This window comes from Mytilus edulis, chromosome 13 (assembly GCF_963676685.1).
Source record: "Mytilus edulis chromosome 13, xbMytEdul2.2, whole genome shotgun sequence".
Lineage (NCBI taxonomy): Eukaryota > Metazoa > Mollusca > Bivalvia > Mytilida > Mytilidae > Mytilus > Mytilus edulis.
The window spans coordinates 43,845,663-43,864,407 of record NC_092356.1 but is presented as its reverse complement, the minus strand read 5'-3'; the positions used below and the strand labels follow the sequence as shown (position 1 = coordinate 43,864,407).

Sequence of the window (18,745 nt, the reverse complement as noted above, 5' to 3'; positions counted from 1 at the left end):
AGCTAAAACCCTAAAATAAAATTTGTGAAAAATGAAATGGCCAGTTTTAATTGTACAACATAAACCTGTCATGAAATTTTTACAACAGGCACTTACAAAAATATTTTTATACTCTACAAAGAATTCAAGATATATAACTGAACTCATCCATTTTATGATAGAAATATGTGTTAAATTGGTTAAAAAGCCTCATTTCATAAATCAACTGAACAAAATAAAAGACCATAAAAATTCCTTATTTCAAGTTTTACTCTATATAAATATACATACTTTGGAATGTCACCAAATCTTTCCAACATAAATTTGGACAAATCTTCCAGAATAGGTTGGCTATGTAAGGCTATAAATTGTTCTCTACATATCTGCAATGTGAAATGGTCCAAGATAAAAGTCCTAGCTAAGAACAAAATAAAGTGGAGGCTCCTAGAAGCCTGTATCATAAAAAATATCATTAATGTCCAAGAACACAACACAGCCTATTGATATGTTAAACGAGAGAAAGAAAATTTGATTAGTAGGGGTTTGTTCGTCTCAATGAATCTTGTTGTGTCAAAAGTCTGATGAGTCAAAGTAATTTCTCAGTCCTGATAAAAACCATGTTTGATCAATTCATAATATATGCGTATGGGCTTTGCTCATTGTTGAAGGCCATATGGTGACCTATAGTTGTTAATGCCTGTGTCATTTTGGTCTTTTGTGGATAGTTGTCTCATTGGCAATCATACCACATCTTCCTTTTGATATATAAGAGACCATTCAGAACTCATTTTGATCCATGAGTGATTTCATAATTTAATGTTACTGACCTTTTTAAATATTTGTGTAGACTATTGATTTTATTTGTGCATGATTTGTATCTGTACTTGTGTGTTTGATTATTATAAAGGTATAAAAATTGAGAAAGAATACACAATCATTAAGTGTCATATCCATTAAGGCACACTGTTTAAAGTATCTAATTTACACAAATCTGAGACTGTTTCATGCATTCCAAATTAAAGATGACATGCTCAACCTTGACTTTTGTGGCCGTCACATTTTCGCTTATTATTTATTACCTTTTTATGATGCAAAACAATTATTTTCATTTGGCTCCTGTGTCAAAATTTGAAATCCAGACACAAAGAACCATTCAAATCAAATTGTGATTGAAAACTTTTACTGAACAAAAATACCTACAAATATAAGAATTAGAAGTGCCTCCCCTCAATCTGATCATCCAATATCTTTGTATGGAATCACCCAAAGTACAAATGAACATTTTGAGTAAATTCTATAAAGTGATAAAATACCTTGTTCATTATATCTACATCACATGGATGTGTCCAATAACAGTCATGTACAGAAACATAGGTTATACCAGCTCTGAAAATAAAAACAAACAATGTCATATAATACAAATAAACAAAAAAGGTCCTTAAAATCTGTTTCCAGAATGTCAGACTGAAAGACAGACATGAGTAAGACTGTATGAGTAAGCCCATAACAATTAACTTACATGTAATTTAATGAATGCTTGAAAAAATGTTAAGTAATGTATAAATCTTTGAAAATTATATTAAGGTGGTACCCAACACCTTTGCAAAAATTAATTTGGCTCGTTTAATTTTCATAAAATTTTACTTTGACCCTTTGACAAAAATATGAAAATTTTGAAAAATTTGAACCAGCCATTTTATCAGAAAAAATACACTGGTTACATAGCAATTTGACAAAAACTAGTTTTGATCATTTAAAAGCTTTATATTTCCTAAACAACACATCATGATTAAAACTTTTAGCTGATTTTACAGAGTTATCTCCCTGTAGTGTTAGGTACCACCTTAAAGCTTCGTAAAATTGCCATCAATCCAACACATTGTACACCTGATATTTCTTTAAAGGCTCTTATGTGTAGCTTGGAGAATATTCTTGATGCAACAATGTTACAATACAAATGATTACTGGACATACTATACTGTAAATTCAGGAATTAATACTTTTATTCTTCTTATTGCCAAAAAAGCGAAGGGTTATTATCCCAATAATTTAAACTCACATTTTGAAACTTTTTTTATGTGAATTAAACAGGATTTTTCTCAATCTTGCAAAAATTAAATTCACATTTTAGTCTAAAATGACAAAGTCCCAACAATAAATGCCTGCAATAATTTCTGAATTTACAGTATATAATATGTTGTTACTTAACACCTGTGTTTGTTTTATTTTGCATATAAATCTTTGAAAGTTTGTATGATATAAAAAAAAACTTGTTTGTGTTAATAATCTAATATGAAGTAAAGTACTTAATCTAAATCTAAAATATAATTGTACTTTTATTTAAATATTGTGACTAACCTCCAACAGTACAAAGCTGTTAACATCATATGGACAGAGTCTAAGGAATGTATATAATTTGGAGGGAATCCATTCTTTTGTTTCTGACTATTAGGCTTGCTAAAAAAAAATGATAGAACTTAAATTAGTTTCTGTCAGAAGGAATCTATTTCACATTTCTAGTCTATCACCAACTTTAAAATTATGCATTCAAAATTTCCAGTAGATTATCATATTTTAAAACATGCTTCCAAAAGATATTTTAAAGTGTCTTTCTATGTTGTGATGTTATACTATTGTTTCAGAAAAAGAGAGATAGCTTGGTACTATAAAAACGTTAAATCCAGCTGCAATTGTTTGCAGCTGTCATAAGTCAGGTATCTGATGTTCAGTGGTTGTTGTCTGTTTATTTGGTTCACAAGTGTTTCTCGTTTCTCGTTTTTAGATAGATTAGACAGTTGGTTTTCCCGTTTGAATGGTTTTACACTACTAATTTTTGGGGCCCATTACAGCTTGCTGTTCGGTGTGAGCCAAGGCTCTGTGTTGAAAGCTGTACCTTGACCTATAATGGTTTACTTTTACAAATTGTTACTTGGATGGAGAGTGGTCTCATTAGCTCTCATACCACATCTTCCTTTATCTATTTAAATCTTCAATTGCCATGGTACACAAAAACTTATCAACAGGAAACTTTACATACCCATACATAAGCATCAAATATATGAAATATTAACTCTATCAATATAAACACTTACTCAGGTCTATCAAACTCAGCTGATAACTTGGTTATTCCTTTGAGATTTACAGTCTTCTGTTTAAAGTAAGGCTGGAGAACAGGTAAATCAAGGGGAGTAACCCATTCCACAGGTTTATTACAGGTCTTTGATATCATATCAGCACATTCTGTGAACCAATCCTGTAAAACATTCAAATGATTCATTGGTTTGTGGTTGTCATAAAGATAAGATTAACAGCAAAATTTAGTTTCACATACATATTATAAAACTTTTGAAATGGTCGTTTACCAAAAAAATGCACATGATGTTCTGTGAGTTTACTGCAAACCCATTTATCCCAGATATTTAATTTCACAGATATTCATTTTATATATTTTTTTTATATTCTCTTGATGTACTTATATAAGTCAAGACCATAGTTTTACATATTCTACACAATAAGTGAATCCATTATTTTTCTACTATTGAAGGTGAATTATAAATGGCTCCATACATTTGTTGGCTTACAGTATTTCGATTTGTTATTGAACAATTACATCCTCAGTGTGTTGAAATAAATTCATAGCATCATCAAACAATAAGTGACTGCCTGGAAGATCAGAAAATAGTTTTTGTGTACAATTGTACAAAGTTCCCCAGACCTTCAATAAAATCAATCCAAGCCTTTAAAATAGACATAGCATACCATGTACAATTGTACAAAGTTCCCCAGACCTTCAATAAAATCAATCCAAGCCTTTAAAATAGACATAGCATACCATGTACAATTGTACAAAGTTGCCCAGACCTTCAATAAAATCAATCCAAGCCTTTAAAATAGACATAGCATACCATGTACAATTGTACAAAGTTCCCCAGACCTTCAATAAAATCAATCCAAGCCTTTAAAATAGACATAGCATACCATGTACAATTGTACAAAGTTCCCCAGACCTTCAATAAAATCAATCCAAGCCTTTAAAATAGACATAGCATACCATGTACAATTGTACAAAGTTGCCCAGACCTTCAATAAAATCAATCCAAGCCTTTAAAATAGACATAGCATACCATGTACAATTGTACAAAGTTCCCCAGACCTTCAATAAAATCAATCCAAGCCTTTAAAATAGACATAGCATACCATGTACAATTGTACAAAGTTCCCCAGACCTTCAATAAAATCAATCCAAGCCTTTAAAATAGACATAGCATACCATGTACAATTGTACAAAGTTGCCCAGACCTTCAATAAAATCAATCCAAGCCTTTAAAATAGACATAGCATACCATGTACAATTGTACAAAGTTCCCCAGACCTTCAATAAAATCAATCCAAGCCTTTAAAATAGACATAGCATACCATGTACAATTGTACAAAGTTCCCCAGACCTTCAATAAAATCAATCCAAGCCTTTAAAATAGACATAGCATACCATGTACAATTGTACAAAGTTGCCCAGACCTTCAATAAAATCAATCCAAGCCTTTAAAATAGACATAGCATACCATGTACAATTGTACAAAGTTCCCCAGACCTTCAATAAAATCAATCCAAGCCTTTACAATAGACATAGTATACCAACCTGGATCATTTTTGTAGATGTGAACATTCTCTGTAGACAACTGAAGGTAGCTTCTGTCAAGTAATGACTGGCTTTCCATTGATGTTTCTCTGGAAATTCTGGAATGTCTTTTAACTGTCTTAAAATCTGATATCTGGCGCCATAACGTGTCACACCATATACTGTGGTCATAACTGTCTGTTTAATAACCTGTGAAAATGATCAAACAAAAAATAGTTATAGGCTTGATGCATGTTGATCCAGTTTAAAATTTCATAAGTTATTGGATATCTGAATAGACTTTTTTTTTATACAATTTACATTTTAATATAATCATAATGAATTTAGTAAGGGTTCCACTTAAGTATTTTGGATCCACATAAAGGGCTTCACCATATTTGACCATGATGAGTCCAATAGTAGGTACAAAAACAGTTTCCTTTAACTGGAAACAGGACCAACAGACAGACCCACAGACAGAAAAAAAACATAATGACCCTAAAGTTAGAAAATAAAACAAAGTAAGATTAATCTTTTTTGACAAAAATAAATTGAATCAACTGATAAAACAATGTGTAACCTTGATCCGTTGTTGGCCTCAACATGTCAGAAAATGAAGAGGGCAGTCAGATTTTCAGGAGACTTAGACTCATTTTAGGGACGATCCTGTTTACTATCATACTCATTTTTTCCTTTTCAAATACAAATGTAAATGACGTAATAATACCTTTCTACGAACAAATCCTTCTAACACTTGTGCAATTTCATCTCCATTTGCTGCATCTGTCAGTCTAACTTTTTCTACCTGAAATAAATGAATGAAAACTTTATAAATATCAATTGCAATGCTAAATCATTGTTTTGAAATTTTTTGTGATTGTTAATGAACATTTTAACTTCAGAGATAAAGATATCTAATGACAATTCATAACCTTGACAATGGTCAGGGATAAGATTGACTTCTAAAGAACACAAATTTACTTCATAAATTATAAAGTATTCTAAATTTACATCTAAACTAATATACATAACTTTTTCAAACACTCTATCCCAAATATTTATTTTTTAAAGTTGAGTACAATTCAAAAGCTTTACTATTTCAAATGCTTAGCTTCTTTCCTTATCTGTTTTAATGGTGTTAATTGCAACATCTTTAGATCTTTCTCATAAAAACAAACAAATATCATATCACAAATTTTTGAGAAAAATTACTGTGTAAAAAGTCTATACAACTAGTAACTTTAGTCTAGTATATGTCAACAGACTAAATCTAGTCTGTCATTACTACATGTACGTCCCAAAAAAAGCACAATTCAGCAAATCTTCTTTATGGGGATAGTTCAGGGAAGGTTTCAGTTCCAACCGTGTCATGTAAAACTATACTCTCCTTATTTATGCATGTTAATACCTACCAATTCAGCAACATCACTATATACATCTTTAGGAGCTTCAAATGGGAACAAATTAACCGACTCTGCTCCTGCCTTGTCACGTCCAAGTGCTGCATAATGTTGTAAGCCATTACAGGAACCATCCTATAAAAGTCAAAGGATTATCAATACATTTTGAACCTGTTGTTCAGTGATTGTCATTTGTTGATGTGGTTCATAAGTATTTCTTGTTTTTTTATTTGATTACACCATTGGTTTTTCTGTTTAAATGGTTTAACACTAGTCATTTTGGGGCCCTTTAATGCTTTCTGTTTGGTATGGGCCAAGGCTCTGTATTGAAGGCTATATAATGGTTAGCTTTTTACAAATTGTGACTTTGATGGAGAGTTGTCTCATTGGCACTCATGCAATAATCTTCTTGTATCTATTTCCTTTGACTGTTTATCTGTGCCTTCTGAGATGTTAATATTTGTTTACGGTATAAAATGAAACTATATGCCCTGAGAAAATATAACTAGTCAACCATGTTGCAACATTGAACAGGCACACATAGGTTAAATAATTTTCAATTTGAACTTCCTTAATGTAAGAGGCATTGCTAGTTTTTCCAGTGGGATATTATAAGAATTTCGAAAAATGTGTGTATCTATAATAAATTTCTTATTTTAGCTTCTTAATTTCAAACATAAATTCTAATGCTATCTCGAATGAATAATATATCTCTCTAATTTAATAAACAGGTAATCTTATTTCTTATGTTAATGTCTTATATAATTTGGATATATCATTTTCTACGAGAATTCTTATCATTGAAAATAAAGTAGAAGGCCAAGTTGGAGGTTAAGAAAAACAAAGAAATTGTAGAGGAAAAATCTAGAAAACTCTTTCAAAAAGAGTATAAATTCATCTTTGTTTCAACAGCATTTGATTTGCAAAATGGCAAGCGTCTCCATCTATCAATGAAAGTTCAGTGTAACCTGTGTAATCTGACACTTGGGGACCAGAAAAAATTGCTAGATTAAGCAGGTTATTGGAATGTTTATTTGAATATTACAGTATATGTTCCTAACGGAATAAATGGTATAGAATTTTTGTTCCAACAGGAATAGATATTACGACATTGTTTATAAAAAATTTCCATTGGAACTTATGTTAGGCGGAACAAATACACGTTGACAACACTGCATATGGTGACCTTCATATTTTGTTGTTGTGCTATTCCATTAATGTCTTTTTCTAACAGCATGATATATTTCTTACTTGATGAACGGGAAAATGACAGATGTATTTCTCTATATCAGAACTCCTGACAGCATTAGCTATTTCCTTACAGGCCGCTAAAGTCTGCCATGGTTCATCTGAAGCTTGCCACCATCTGTTTCCCTGTAAGTAATTCAATATACAGTCAAACCTGCCATCAATATCACCTCTATAAAGCAAACACCTGCCTTGTTTAACCCCGCCACATTATTTATGTATGTGCCTGTCCCAAGTCAGGAGCCTGTAATTCAGTGGTTGTCGTTTGTTTAAGTGTTACATATTTGTTTTTCTTTAATTTTTTTACATAAATAAGGCCGTTAGTTTTCTCGTTTGAATTGTTTTACATTGTCTTATCGAGGCCTATCATACACGTTGATCTTTTAACTGATTTCACGAAACACATTGAATAACCAACCTTTTTTTTTATTTCAAGTGCATTTCACAGCTGCATGTGAAAAAAAATTGGCAAAACATGTTGCACGAAAATAACCCTTTACCACCCTCATTATTCAAAGGTCACCCCTGTAATAAAGTCATTTTTTCTAAAGTCTTTACTAACTGGTATAATAATGGTGTAGTTTTTGTTGTATGTTATTATTTCAATTCTTTAAACATTTAGTTGTGTAATAGTTTATAGCAACATGAATTTTTAAGAATATGTGTTAAATCTTACATCCATTGGATTGTCAGCTGAATCTAAAATTTCATGTAACAATTCATCAGCGTAAGCAAGTCTTTCTTTGTTGGACGATCTGAAACAGGATTTTTTTTTTTATGTAAGATTACTTTTAACACATAAAACACTCAAATCACCAACACACCTACAATTATTACCAGTCTACACATGCAATACTTCTCACATGCATAAATCATGTTTTAAGAGCGCTAATCAAAATTAACTTACTGATAATCCAACCTAACATGTGTGTTAAGAAAATTAAATTTCCATTTATTTTTAAAAAAAAAAGACAATCTTACAACCATACATCTATTTTTATGTATATTAACATTATATTTATCTGATAGAGTATATATAAAATAAAACATTACAGATTATACTAGATTTCATTAGGCCAGAAAATCTTATATGTTGTTGTAAATTTTTATATCATATTTGTCATTTAATAAGGCCATAAAAAAGAATAGGTTTGTTTGCCCAAACGCTACCTACCCAGAAAAAAGCTGCCTACTCAAAATCTTTTATTGTCCTGATTTGAAGAAGTTTTTTTTTAATCGGATAGCCATGAAGACTTATAAACCATAGATACTACAATTTCTTTTTGTTGAAAAAAAAAAGAAAATGCCTACCTACCTACCCACTGTCTCAACCTTAAGGTAGGGTTTGGGCAAACCAAAATATTTTTAATTATGGCCTAGCCTTACACATATAATGGAATTTGGTGTGACTATCATACAAGTGAGAGGTTTAGCTATCTATAAAACCAGGTTAAATCCACCAATTTAAACAAAAAAAATTGCCTGTACCAAGTACAAAGTCAGGAATAGGACAGTTGTTATTCATTCGTTTGATGTGTTTGAACTTTTGATTTTGATATTTAATTAGGGACTTTCCGTTTAGAATTTTCCTGGGAGTTCAGTATTTTTGTGATTTTACTTTTTACATACCTCTTCTTCAAACCAGTAAGATTGATCAAATGTATTTTAAGCCAATCAAGTCCTTTCTTCCCTAAAGGTTTACCCTTGGCAAAACATAGTATACTTCTAGTAACATCATCTCCTGAAATCATAAAAGCTAAAATAGACCATGTTCTGTATCAGTTGCAATACATTTTTTGCTCATATGAACAATAAAAATGATTATTGCAGCTATTTAAGGTAAATTAAATGGGTGGCATACCTCTTCTGACCTTATCGCTGTTTGGGAATCTGCGACTTTTGATCTTAGAATCTGTGACGCTTAAACTATTGAAGTTATAATACAATCACTTTTCTTTTTGGTGTCAGTCATTTTCTATTTTACAGGAACCTTTTTGATGTTCAATAATGTCTGTACCAAAGCATATAAGTTTTATTTTTGATGTCCAATAATGTCTGTACCAAAGCATATAAGTTTTATTTTTGATGTCCAATAATGTCTGTACCAAAGCATATAAGTTTTATTTTTGATGTCCAATAATGTCAGTACCAAAGCATATAAGTTTTATTTTTGATGTCCAATAATGTCAGTACCAAAGCATATAAGTTTTATTTTTGATGTTCAATAATGTCTGTACCAAAGCATATAAGTTTTATTCATAATCATAAATAAGTACATAGCTTACCTAGATGATTAAAATGAGGTGGACATGGATAAGTACGACCTCTAAAGTCAAGGTTATGTGGGAACCAGAAAATATCGTCTTTATACTGAAAATAAACAGGAAAATCAAGGTTATGTTGAAATAAAACAAAAAGAATTTTTATCTATTGTAAATTCCTCAAAAAAATTGTAACATAAATTGGTGGAAAATACTTGAGTTATCACCATATCTATGAAAAAGGCATACTTTTTGAAGTATAAAAGTCCTATAATTCTTTAACAACATATCTCTATTAATCATCAAATTTAAAAAGGATCTACTTGTCATTGAACTAATCTTTCTCTTAATATTTTGTGAAAAGCATTGCTTAGACAGAATGACAGGCATATCTTAATCCATATTTTAAACCCATTATTAAATAATAGGTTGTTTATTGCGTTACATAAAAGAGTTCAGTAGCAAATATTTCATGAATATTTATGATAACAAGCTCACACTAATTTTATTGAAAAGTTACATGGAGTTTTAATTTCTATTGGAAAACAAGAGCATTTTAGAAGGTTCACATATTTGATCTTAAGATAAGTCAATATCATTCCCACAGAATTGCTGCTCAACTTCTGCATTGTGAAGAAGCATGGTATTCCTCGAGTTTTGCATTAAATTAAGTTGATTGATTGATTGTTGGTTGCTTTACGCCGCATTAGCACAACAAGGCTATATCGCGGCGAAAATTAACATTAAATTAAGTACCTTATTATAACAAAAATATTCTAATACAATAAGTTTGTGTACCTGATTTGCAATAGAAAGTTTATATAGTGCACTACACCACAGACTATTCATTTCAGACTTTTGTTGTTTAAGATGACCTCTCTTTATCTTTATTTCATTCTTCTGAGCAGGGGTCATGTCACTGGAACAGTAAAAGAAAAATATTGGTTTGAATATTCTAGAAATAGTAAAATCATTTCAATAAATTGAAAACAATGATGTCCCTTGGAAATTAAAACTATAATATGGAAAATTGCATAAAAAAATATTTCTGGTAGATTACAAAAAAATATATATCAATGGTTCTTACCAGCAAAGTCACTTAAAGGGTTTGAAAATCAACACATATCATATTTTTAGGAATTATGTCCCTTGAAAATGTAATTTCCATGGCAGGTTGCATTGTTAATAGTAAGCACTCTAAGGCCTAAATTTCTTGTAAAATTATGAATGAAAGAATTTATATTCTATAATAAGGAAGAACGAAAAATAAAGAAGAAACATGAATGTCCAGAAGGTAATAAACGAATGTATCATTAAACAAAAAGTAACTGATTACGATTTAAAATCTCTTAATAAGTTATAACTGAAACTTATAAACAACAAAACATTTATATATAATTATAGGCCATATATATCAATCATTTTTCATACAGTTGCTTGATAATATTCTATAAATCACATTAAACAGATACTTACGGAGATATTTTAGGTGGTGCAGGACATTCAGATGGTGGTCGGGGTATGTCTAAATTTTTATCTCCCTTTTTGTTGAACAAGTCTATCACAACTTCTAACATCTAACAAAATATTCAGGTATATTAATTATAACTGTTTTATCAAATTAGCTAGTTTATTATTAATAGTATATATTTATTAGAAAAATTAGAATAGCGGGGGAAAAAATGGGATTGTTTTGCTGTGGTTTTCTCTAAATTTTCTGTCCAAATAGTAGCTCCGGTTTCAGATGTAAAATACAAACCCTTTTTACTGATATACTTGTAAAAGACACCATAGAGACAATTCAAATACACTTTACAATGTATCCTTATTAATCACTAACTTTACCTAAGATCAAAGTTTGACAAATAAAAGGATTGTAAAAAGTGAATAGAAGTGCTTAAATCTTCTTTAATACTCAACCTTGCCATCAAAAAGTGGAAGAAAAAGAAACATACAAAAGAGCATAAAATTCTATAGCAAAATCATACATCCAAATTCAGAGGAACAAGAAGATATAATTTATTGATACAAGGAAGCACTCACAATAAAAAGTGCAAATTTAATTCTTTTTCAACACTTCCTTCTCTTAACATTTTTGCAAACAATTTATCTACTTACCGGTTTGTTAATGATCCATGGACACATGTCAAGTATATTCAGAGCATCAAATACACCATTTAACTTGTGACTTGGTACAGATTCAATGACAGAGAAATTATTGAACATGGATCTGTCAACCATTCTCACAGTCTTTGCTGAAAATGCATTATTTTTACATTTATCCCATGTTTCGATGATGGTCACCCCTTTTACATTGACTTGACTGTTAGTGTTGCTCTCCAACTATTGCAAAATTCAAAATTCCGAATTTATAAAACAAATTGCAATTTGGTCAGGATTTTAAAAAATAAGTTGCAATAGGTGGATAGCAACACTAACAGTCAATTCATAGTAATTATAAATCAATTAATAAAGTTGACTGGAAAAAACAGTTAAGTATTGTAATAGATTTCCTTAATATATTCCAAAATAATACGGTGTGTGTGTGTATGTGATACTGTGTGATCAGCCCACATTATAATGGAAAAATGTGTAGTTCTAAATAGCATCACGATACTATAAGCTATTGCACCGTATTTGTAGATTCATTTCTTACACGCGAGTGTTCGTAATTAAAGTTGCAGTTGGAGGATGTTTTTGTTCCTATAAATGCAACTGGAAATTGTCCTTCCCTGAATAATATTTTTATCTAAATTTAAAAAGAAATCCATAAACTTTCTTAGCCAATAATTAAGAATTTCCATTTATTTATGAAATACATACGTTGATTTAGGAGGTAGCCTCCCCTGTCTGGTAAGTGCCATGGTATAGGTGGCACTAACATAGGTAGCTCTGATGTCTCAAATGGAATATCTTGTATATAGTTACCATCATGTAATTTTAGTACAATTGGATGTGGCTGAAAAAGTAACAGCATGGGTTCAATGACAATAGAACATTTGCATGTTTCTTGATCACAAGGTATGCAGTGAAAACTTTTAACTGGCGATTGGATTTTACGAAAATCAAATACGCAATCAAAAGAAAATTGTTTCTAAGCTGTAGAGATTTCAGAATGTACATAAATTTTCCACTAAGTCTTAAAAAATTAACACTAAAACTAAATTTGGTAAAATGAAACAACTCAACAAAATCCAAATACAACATGAAGATACTTATAACATACCTTAACTTCTGCTTTAGATTTGCCTTTATATGATCGATAAACGTAGTAAAAAGCTGGAATCTCATTCCTGAAAATACAAGATAAAAACAATAAAATGCTGGAGTTTTATTCCTGTAAAATACAAGAAAAGACAGTAAATTGCTGGAATCTCATTTCTGTAAAATACAAGACAAAAAAGGGTAAAATGTTGGAATCTCATTCCTGTAAAAAAACAAGATAAAAATCCAGATTTCACTACCAGTTTTTCATTGGAATTCTTATATTTTAAAAGATTTAATTTTAAGTACTGTAGTTTCTCATTGTAAAATCCATTGTCTGTTCTTTTATTCCCCTCTTGGTGCTGTCAAAGGCTTCCTTTCCCTTTTATTTCACTTTTCCAATTTGTAAGAGTAACTTAAATATGTTTTATATAAAAACTTTAAACAAAATTTCCTTAATATAAAATCAAATAATTCATTTCTTTTAATCAAAGAGCTGAAGAGCTCTGAGGGAAAAGACGGCCATTGTTTCAATTTTTAGGGGGGTATCTTTTGATCGTCTACATACAAAGAATGAGCAAAAGAACAGCTAGAACATATAGAAAGGCTAACAATAATGAAACTAATTGTTGTTTATTGTTATTTCATTTCCTTAGTCAAGAATTCATCATAGAGACAATTTGGACCAATGAGATCTGCACCTTCTAAATCAAAACATTTGAATAAAGTTGGGAGTTAATTATCTAAAATTCAATTGAATTTAACAACTACTACAATATATTTTAGAATTTTAATTATGTACAACTGAACGGCAGACTAAGACCATTCTCAATTTTTTGTGACAGTATTCTCAAGAAAGTGAGGACTGAAAAATCTATTCAGTTTTAATTTTCCATTGATAAAGTTCCCAGTTACAACTCTCATCACAGGGATACATGTACTTATAAAATCAAATATGATTGATATAAGCTGTGTGAAGTTTGTTTCCAGATCCCACATTTTGATATATCTGTAAAATTCATGAATAAATAGCTTTAAACTAAAAAAGCAATATTTAAAAAAAAAATGAAAAAAATAATGACCACTACAATAATTATGTTGGTACGCAAAATTATTTTTTAATTGATGACTACTAATCATATATACTTAATATATATGATAAGTAGGCATGTGGAGCAGGATCTGCTTACCCTTCCGGAGCACCTGAGATCACCCCTAGTTTTTTGGTGGGGTTCGTGTTGTTTATTCTATAGTTTTCTATGTTGTGTCGTGTGTGCTGTTGTTTGTTTGTCTTTTTCATTTTTAGCCATGGCGTTGTCAGTTTGTTTTAGATTTACGAGTTTGACTGTCCCTTTGGTATCTTTCGTCCCTCTTTTAATGTGACATTTTTAGTGTTCAGATACATTAACTTTCATTTTAGTGGGTAATTACTCATCAATTGAGGTGCTCCTTAATTGGAGAAAGATTCTAAAAACATAACTTTACAGAAAGAATGAAAACTGCAGTTACTCTCCCCAATCTCAATAGGTACAAGGATTTGTATAGTTAGACTATACAAATCCTTGATAGGTATAAACTACAAAAAGCAACATTTAATTTTTTTCATTTTTTTTTTACCATTTCAATAATTATGTTGGTACACAAAATTTTATATAGAAGACTACTTATCATATACTAAATGTCACATTGTAAGTGTTCAGAAACCTTTACTTTGATTTTAGTGTATAATTACTCATCAATGGAGGTGCTCCTGAATTGGAGGAAGATTCTAAAAACAGAACTTTACAGAAACAATGAAAACTGTCGTTTCTCTCCCCAATCTCATGTATCCCCATTGACATTGTTTACCGTGAAAGTTGACCTACAAATTATCTGATTATAGCCTCAGATTAGAGCATTGCATGTTGGTGTGTGAATGATCTACACTACAGCAAACATCATTAGATTTACATTTAACAAATACGGATTTTAAATTAGTATACAAATACTGTAAATGATTTTTATAATGAATAAAGGATATCCCTGTGGTGGCATTCCAACAATGACGTCACTAGGTTAGATATATTTAGAATATTTCGTAATACTGATTTTTCCGGACTGTAAAAGAAACGTATATATTGTAAGGGAAAGCTCAATATTTACGATAATTTCACGAGAAACAGAAGGGAAATGTGTAAAAAATGTATTTAAAGTCGATCTGTTCTCCTTGTCATCAATTTCAGTATGACATTTTGAGGGGGTTTCCAAACTATCAAAACAAAATGATTGACGTGAGGGAATGATACTCTGGCCAACCCCATTAGGGAATTGACGGCTTGAAGCCGTCTTTCCCCAAAAAAGGAAATAAGTACCAGTTAACAGTGAAGCCTCTTAATGGTTGTCATATATCATACTCTTATGATTTGGTTATTTGGAAAATTTGCATTGATGGGAAATCTTTGGATATTTTGCTCAATTTATACACAACTTTTACAGACTTGGAACCATTTACAGCTGATGATATTGTAAATGGTATAATGTTGAAGATTGAATGTTTTGGTTAGTTTTGTCATTGGGGTACTGTCTCACTGATGTATATCCCATACTTGCTTTTATTCACGTTGTCCTCTGGATGTATTTAGAGCAAGACTTTGGTTAGCTTGCTTGCTTTGTTTGTATATCATACAATTGTGATTGGAATAACGTTCAGTCAAATTTAAATAATATAATATACAGGTTCAACTATGCCTCTATATATTGTTTGAATATGTCAATCTTAACTACAAATCTTGGGTAAATGTTTATACAAACAAAGCAAGCAAGCCATCCAAAGTTTTACTCTACAAGCATTAGGAAATTAGCTGTAGAGTATAGTTAGTTTAGTCTCTATCATTTAAAGTTTTACTGGTACTTACTTGGTATGTTCCCTGTGTTCTGGTCCGTCATCACTTAATACACTACCATCTATGGTTAACTTGTACATTATTAACTCATATAAAGTCTTCCCAATCTAAAAATACACAAATGTTCTTTTTAAAGTGTCAACTTTGAATAACTGCCTAAGATCATACGAACTGACATCAATAAGTCTAACATACAAAATACATGACTGAGCTGGACAACCAAATATGATGATAGAACTACTTTATATACAGTAGACTCCGGCCAATCGGATACCCAAAATGTCAGCTAAAAATATCCGATTGTCCGATATATTCAATTAGCCGATGAACGTATATTCCTCCAAGTTTTTTTTCAAAATTGACAGACACAACCCTAAGATACCTATAGCTATTATAGCTGCTTTATTAATGGAAATTTGTAACTAATCTTATTGTTTTTTCAGGTACAAGTTCGGATAATTCGGTTGATTGAGTAACAGATCGATTAGTTGATAATAATGTATTTTGTTTATCTGTCAGTCTATTGATTATTAATTATTAATTATGTGTTGATTATCTGAATAAAATATGTACCATTTAAATAATGTGACTTGTTTTTTGCGTGATTTGTTTCATTTGTGTGTTAAAACAGGTAAAAGCTAAAAATAGCTATGAATTCTCGGAAGTAGGCCACAGGTAAATTCTATTAATAGCTACGAATGTATGCCGACTATAAACTTTTAGCTGTAATCGTTTTATATTTATGAAACCCTTTTCCAATTTCAAGTAATACAACTATGTTTATGATTATAAAATTGGGCAACAAGATGAGTAAAATTAATTTTGCTTTTTTATCTTATCTGTCGTGGTTCAAAATAAAAGGCTGAATATTATGTAAATTAGGAAAATGGCGTACGTGTGTACAAGTTACATAATTGTATTTCACCTGGGACATGCTATTGACAGACGATTCCTTGTTTTTACACGGGACTTCTATATATATTTTAATAAATTGTTGAGAAAGAGGTACAATTCATTCATATTTAATAAACATTGATGAACATCACGCACAGTTTTAATCATTTCTGTCGTGTCATTGTTTGTGAAGTAAATGATAACGATCACATTTGGATAAACACATAACAAACACATCTTGGGCAGAATATAATATCAAATTCATAAAATAAACAAGACAATAAGAAAAAATATGTTTTATTTGACTATGAAAGATCGTTTTTATTAATAAAATAAAACATTTCTGTACTGAAGTTTTCTTAAACTTCGTAATGACGTAACTTCCGGCTTCATTTCCTGTCAAAAAAAATATGAAATTATTTCAAAATATTCGATTGTACATGGTTTTCACACATTTTCCATGAATATTCCTATCCAATTAGCCGATATATTCTAATAACCGATATTCGATTATCCGATGTATTTTGACTGAAATGTATAGGGAATGGTTCGGTGTTTTGAAATAATATTACAATAGCCGATATATTCGATTAACCGATATCCGATTAGGTGGAGTCTACTGTACTTTGGTTAAAATTGGTAAGGGTTCTGCAAAAACCCAGTCTCGCCTACTTATGCTATAATTGCAGGCTTAAACAAAATGAAGAAAACAAATTCTCTCGATATTATCTTTTGATTGTAAGAAACTTCTGTCAAAATTTGGTCAAAATCCAGGATAGTTTATGAATCTCATAAATGTATGAAAAACTTTGACTGTAGACTATGCAATATTAATTGGAAGAAAAACTAACTCCATTTATAAGTGAAATAAGGAAAAAATGGATTATTTTTTTTACAAAATTTACTTCTAGATACTTAAGATCACAAATTTTAAACAAGCTTCTGTCCAAGTTTGGTACAAATCCAGGATAATTTAAGAAAGTCATTAAAATTTTAAAAAACTTTAACCACAGAGTGAATGTAATGTTTCCTTGTAGAAAAACTAAATTCCATTTATTAGTAAAATACAGAACTAGAGGCTCTCAAGAGCCTGTATCGCTCACCTGACTCTACTTTGGTTTTTGAAATCATATGAAAATAGATAAAATTTGGCTATAAAGTAATAACACTTGGTCATGCTATGTTTGGTTTTATTCCATTCAGTGGTTCTCTAGAGAAGTCATTTGTATGAATTTCCCATAAGGTCCTATGTTAAACTAGGTCCCCCGCTGGCGGCCATCTTGGATGATGGATCGGCAAAAAAGTAACAACACTTGGTCAGCACCTCATAAGGAACATTCATGCCATGTTTGGTTTCATTCCATTCAATGGTTCTCTAGAAGAAGTCATTTGTATGCATATCCCATAGGGTCCTATGTAAATTTAAGTCCCCCGCTGGCGGCCATCTTGGATGATGGATCGGCAAAAAAGTAACAACACTTGGTCAGCACCTCATAAGGAACATTCATGCCATGTTTGGTTTCATTCCATTCAGTGGTTCTCTAGAAGAAGTCATTTGTATGCATATCCCATAGGGTTCTATGTAAATTTAAGTCCCCCGCTGGTGGCCATCTTGGATGATGGATCGGCTACAAAGTAACAACACTTGGTCAGCAACCCATAAGGAACATTCATGACATGTTTGGTTTCATTCCTTTCAGTGGTTCTCTAGAAGAAGTCATTTGTATGCATATCCCATAGGGTCCTATGTTAATTTAAGTCCCCCGCTGGCGGCCATCTTGGATGATGGATCGGCTACAAAGTAACAAAACTTGGTCAGCACCTCATAAGGAACATTCATGCCATGTTTGGTTTCATTCCATTTAGTGGTTCTCTAGAAGAAGTCATTTGTATGCATTTTCCTTAGGGTCCTATGTTAAACTAAGTCCCCCGTTGGCGGCCATCTTGGATGATGGATCGGCTACAAAGTAACAACACTTGGTCAGCAACCCATAAGGAACATTCATGCCATGTTTGGTTTCATTCCATTTAGTGGTTCTCTAGAAGAAGTCATTTGTATGCATTTCCCATAGGGTCCTATGTTAAACTAAGTCCCCCCCTGGCGGCCATCTTGGATGATGGATCGGCTACAAAGTAACAACACTTGGTCAGCAACCCATAAGTTTAGAAACATTTAAAAATTGCAAAATTTAAAATAATCACTTTTACTACTTACTTTTTTCTTCAACTGGTCAGACCATCTTTTCATGGACAGATCCT

The 18,745-nt window shown here is 31.2% G+C and overlaps 1 protein-coding gene across 1 annotated transcript in view; it reads right to left on the bottom strand.

The window, feature by feature from the left end:
• The window catches only part of LOC139501755 (DNA-directed RNA polymerase, mitochondrial-like), a 39,216-nt gene that overhangs the window by 4,908 nt on the left and 15,563 nt on the right, over window positions 1–18,745 (bottom strand). Inside the window, exons 13-30 of the mRNA XM_071290899.1 lie at window positions 18,702–18,743; window positions 15,605–15,699; window positions 12,733–12,799; window positions 12,330–12,465; window positions 11,625–11,761; window positions 10,983–11,083; window positions 10,305–10,425; window positions 9,531–9,615; window positions 8,875–8,986; window positions 7,922–8,000; window positions 7,249–7,371; window positions 6,010–6,132; window positions 5,325–5,402; window positions 4,619–4,807; window positions 3,072–3,232; window positions 2,338–2,436; window positions 1,293–1,365; window positions 271–362 (exon numbers count right to left, since the gene is read on the bottom strand). Coding sequence (XP_071147000.1) covers window positions 271–362; window positions 1,293–1,365; window positions 2,338–2,436; window positions 3,072–3,232; window positions 4,619–4,807; window positions 5,325–5,402; window positions 6,010–6,132; window positions 7,249–7,371; window positions 7,922–8,000; window positions 8,875–8,986; window positions 9,531–9,615; window positions 10,305–10,425; window positions 10,983–11,083; window positions 11,625–11,761; window positions 12,330–12,465; window positions 12,733–12,799; window positions 15,605–15,699; window positions 18,702–18,743 — 1,913 coding nt within the window. The remainder of the gene's footprint in view (window positions 1–270; window positions 363–1,292; window positions 1,366–2,337; window positions 2,437–3,071; window positions 3,233–4,618; window positions 4,808–5,324; window positions 5,403–6,009; window positions 6,133–7,248; window positions 7,372–7,921; window positions 8,001–8,874; window positions 8,987–9,530; window positions 9,616–10,304; window positions 10,426–10,982; window positions 11,084–11,624; window positions 11,762–12,329; window positions 12,466–12,732; window positions 12,800–15,604; window positions 15,700–18,701; window positions 18,744–18,745) is intronic.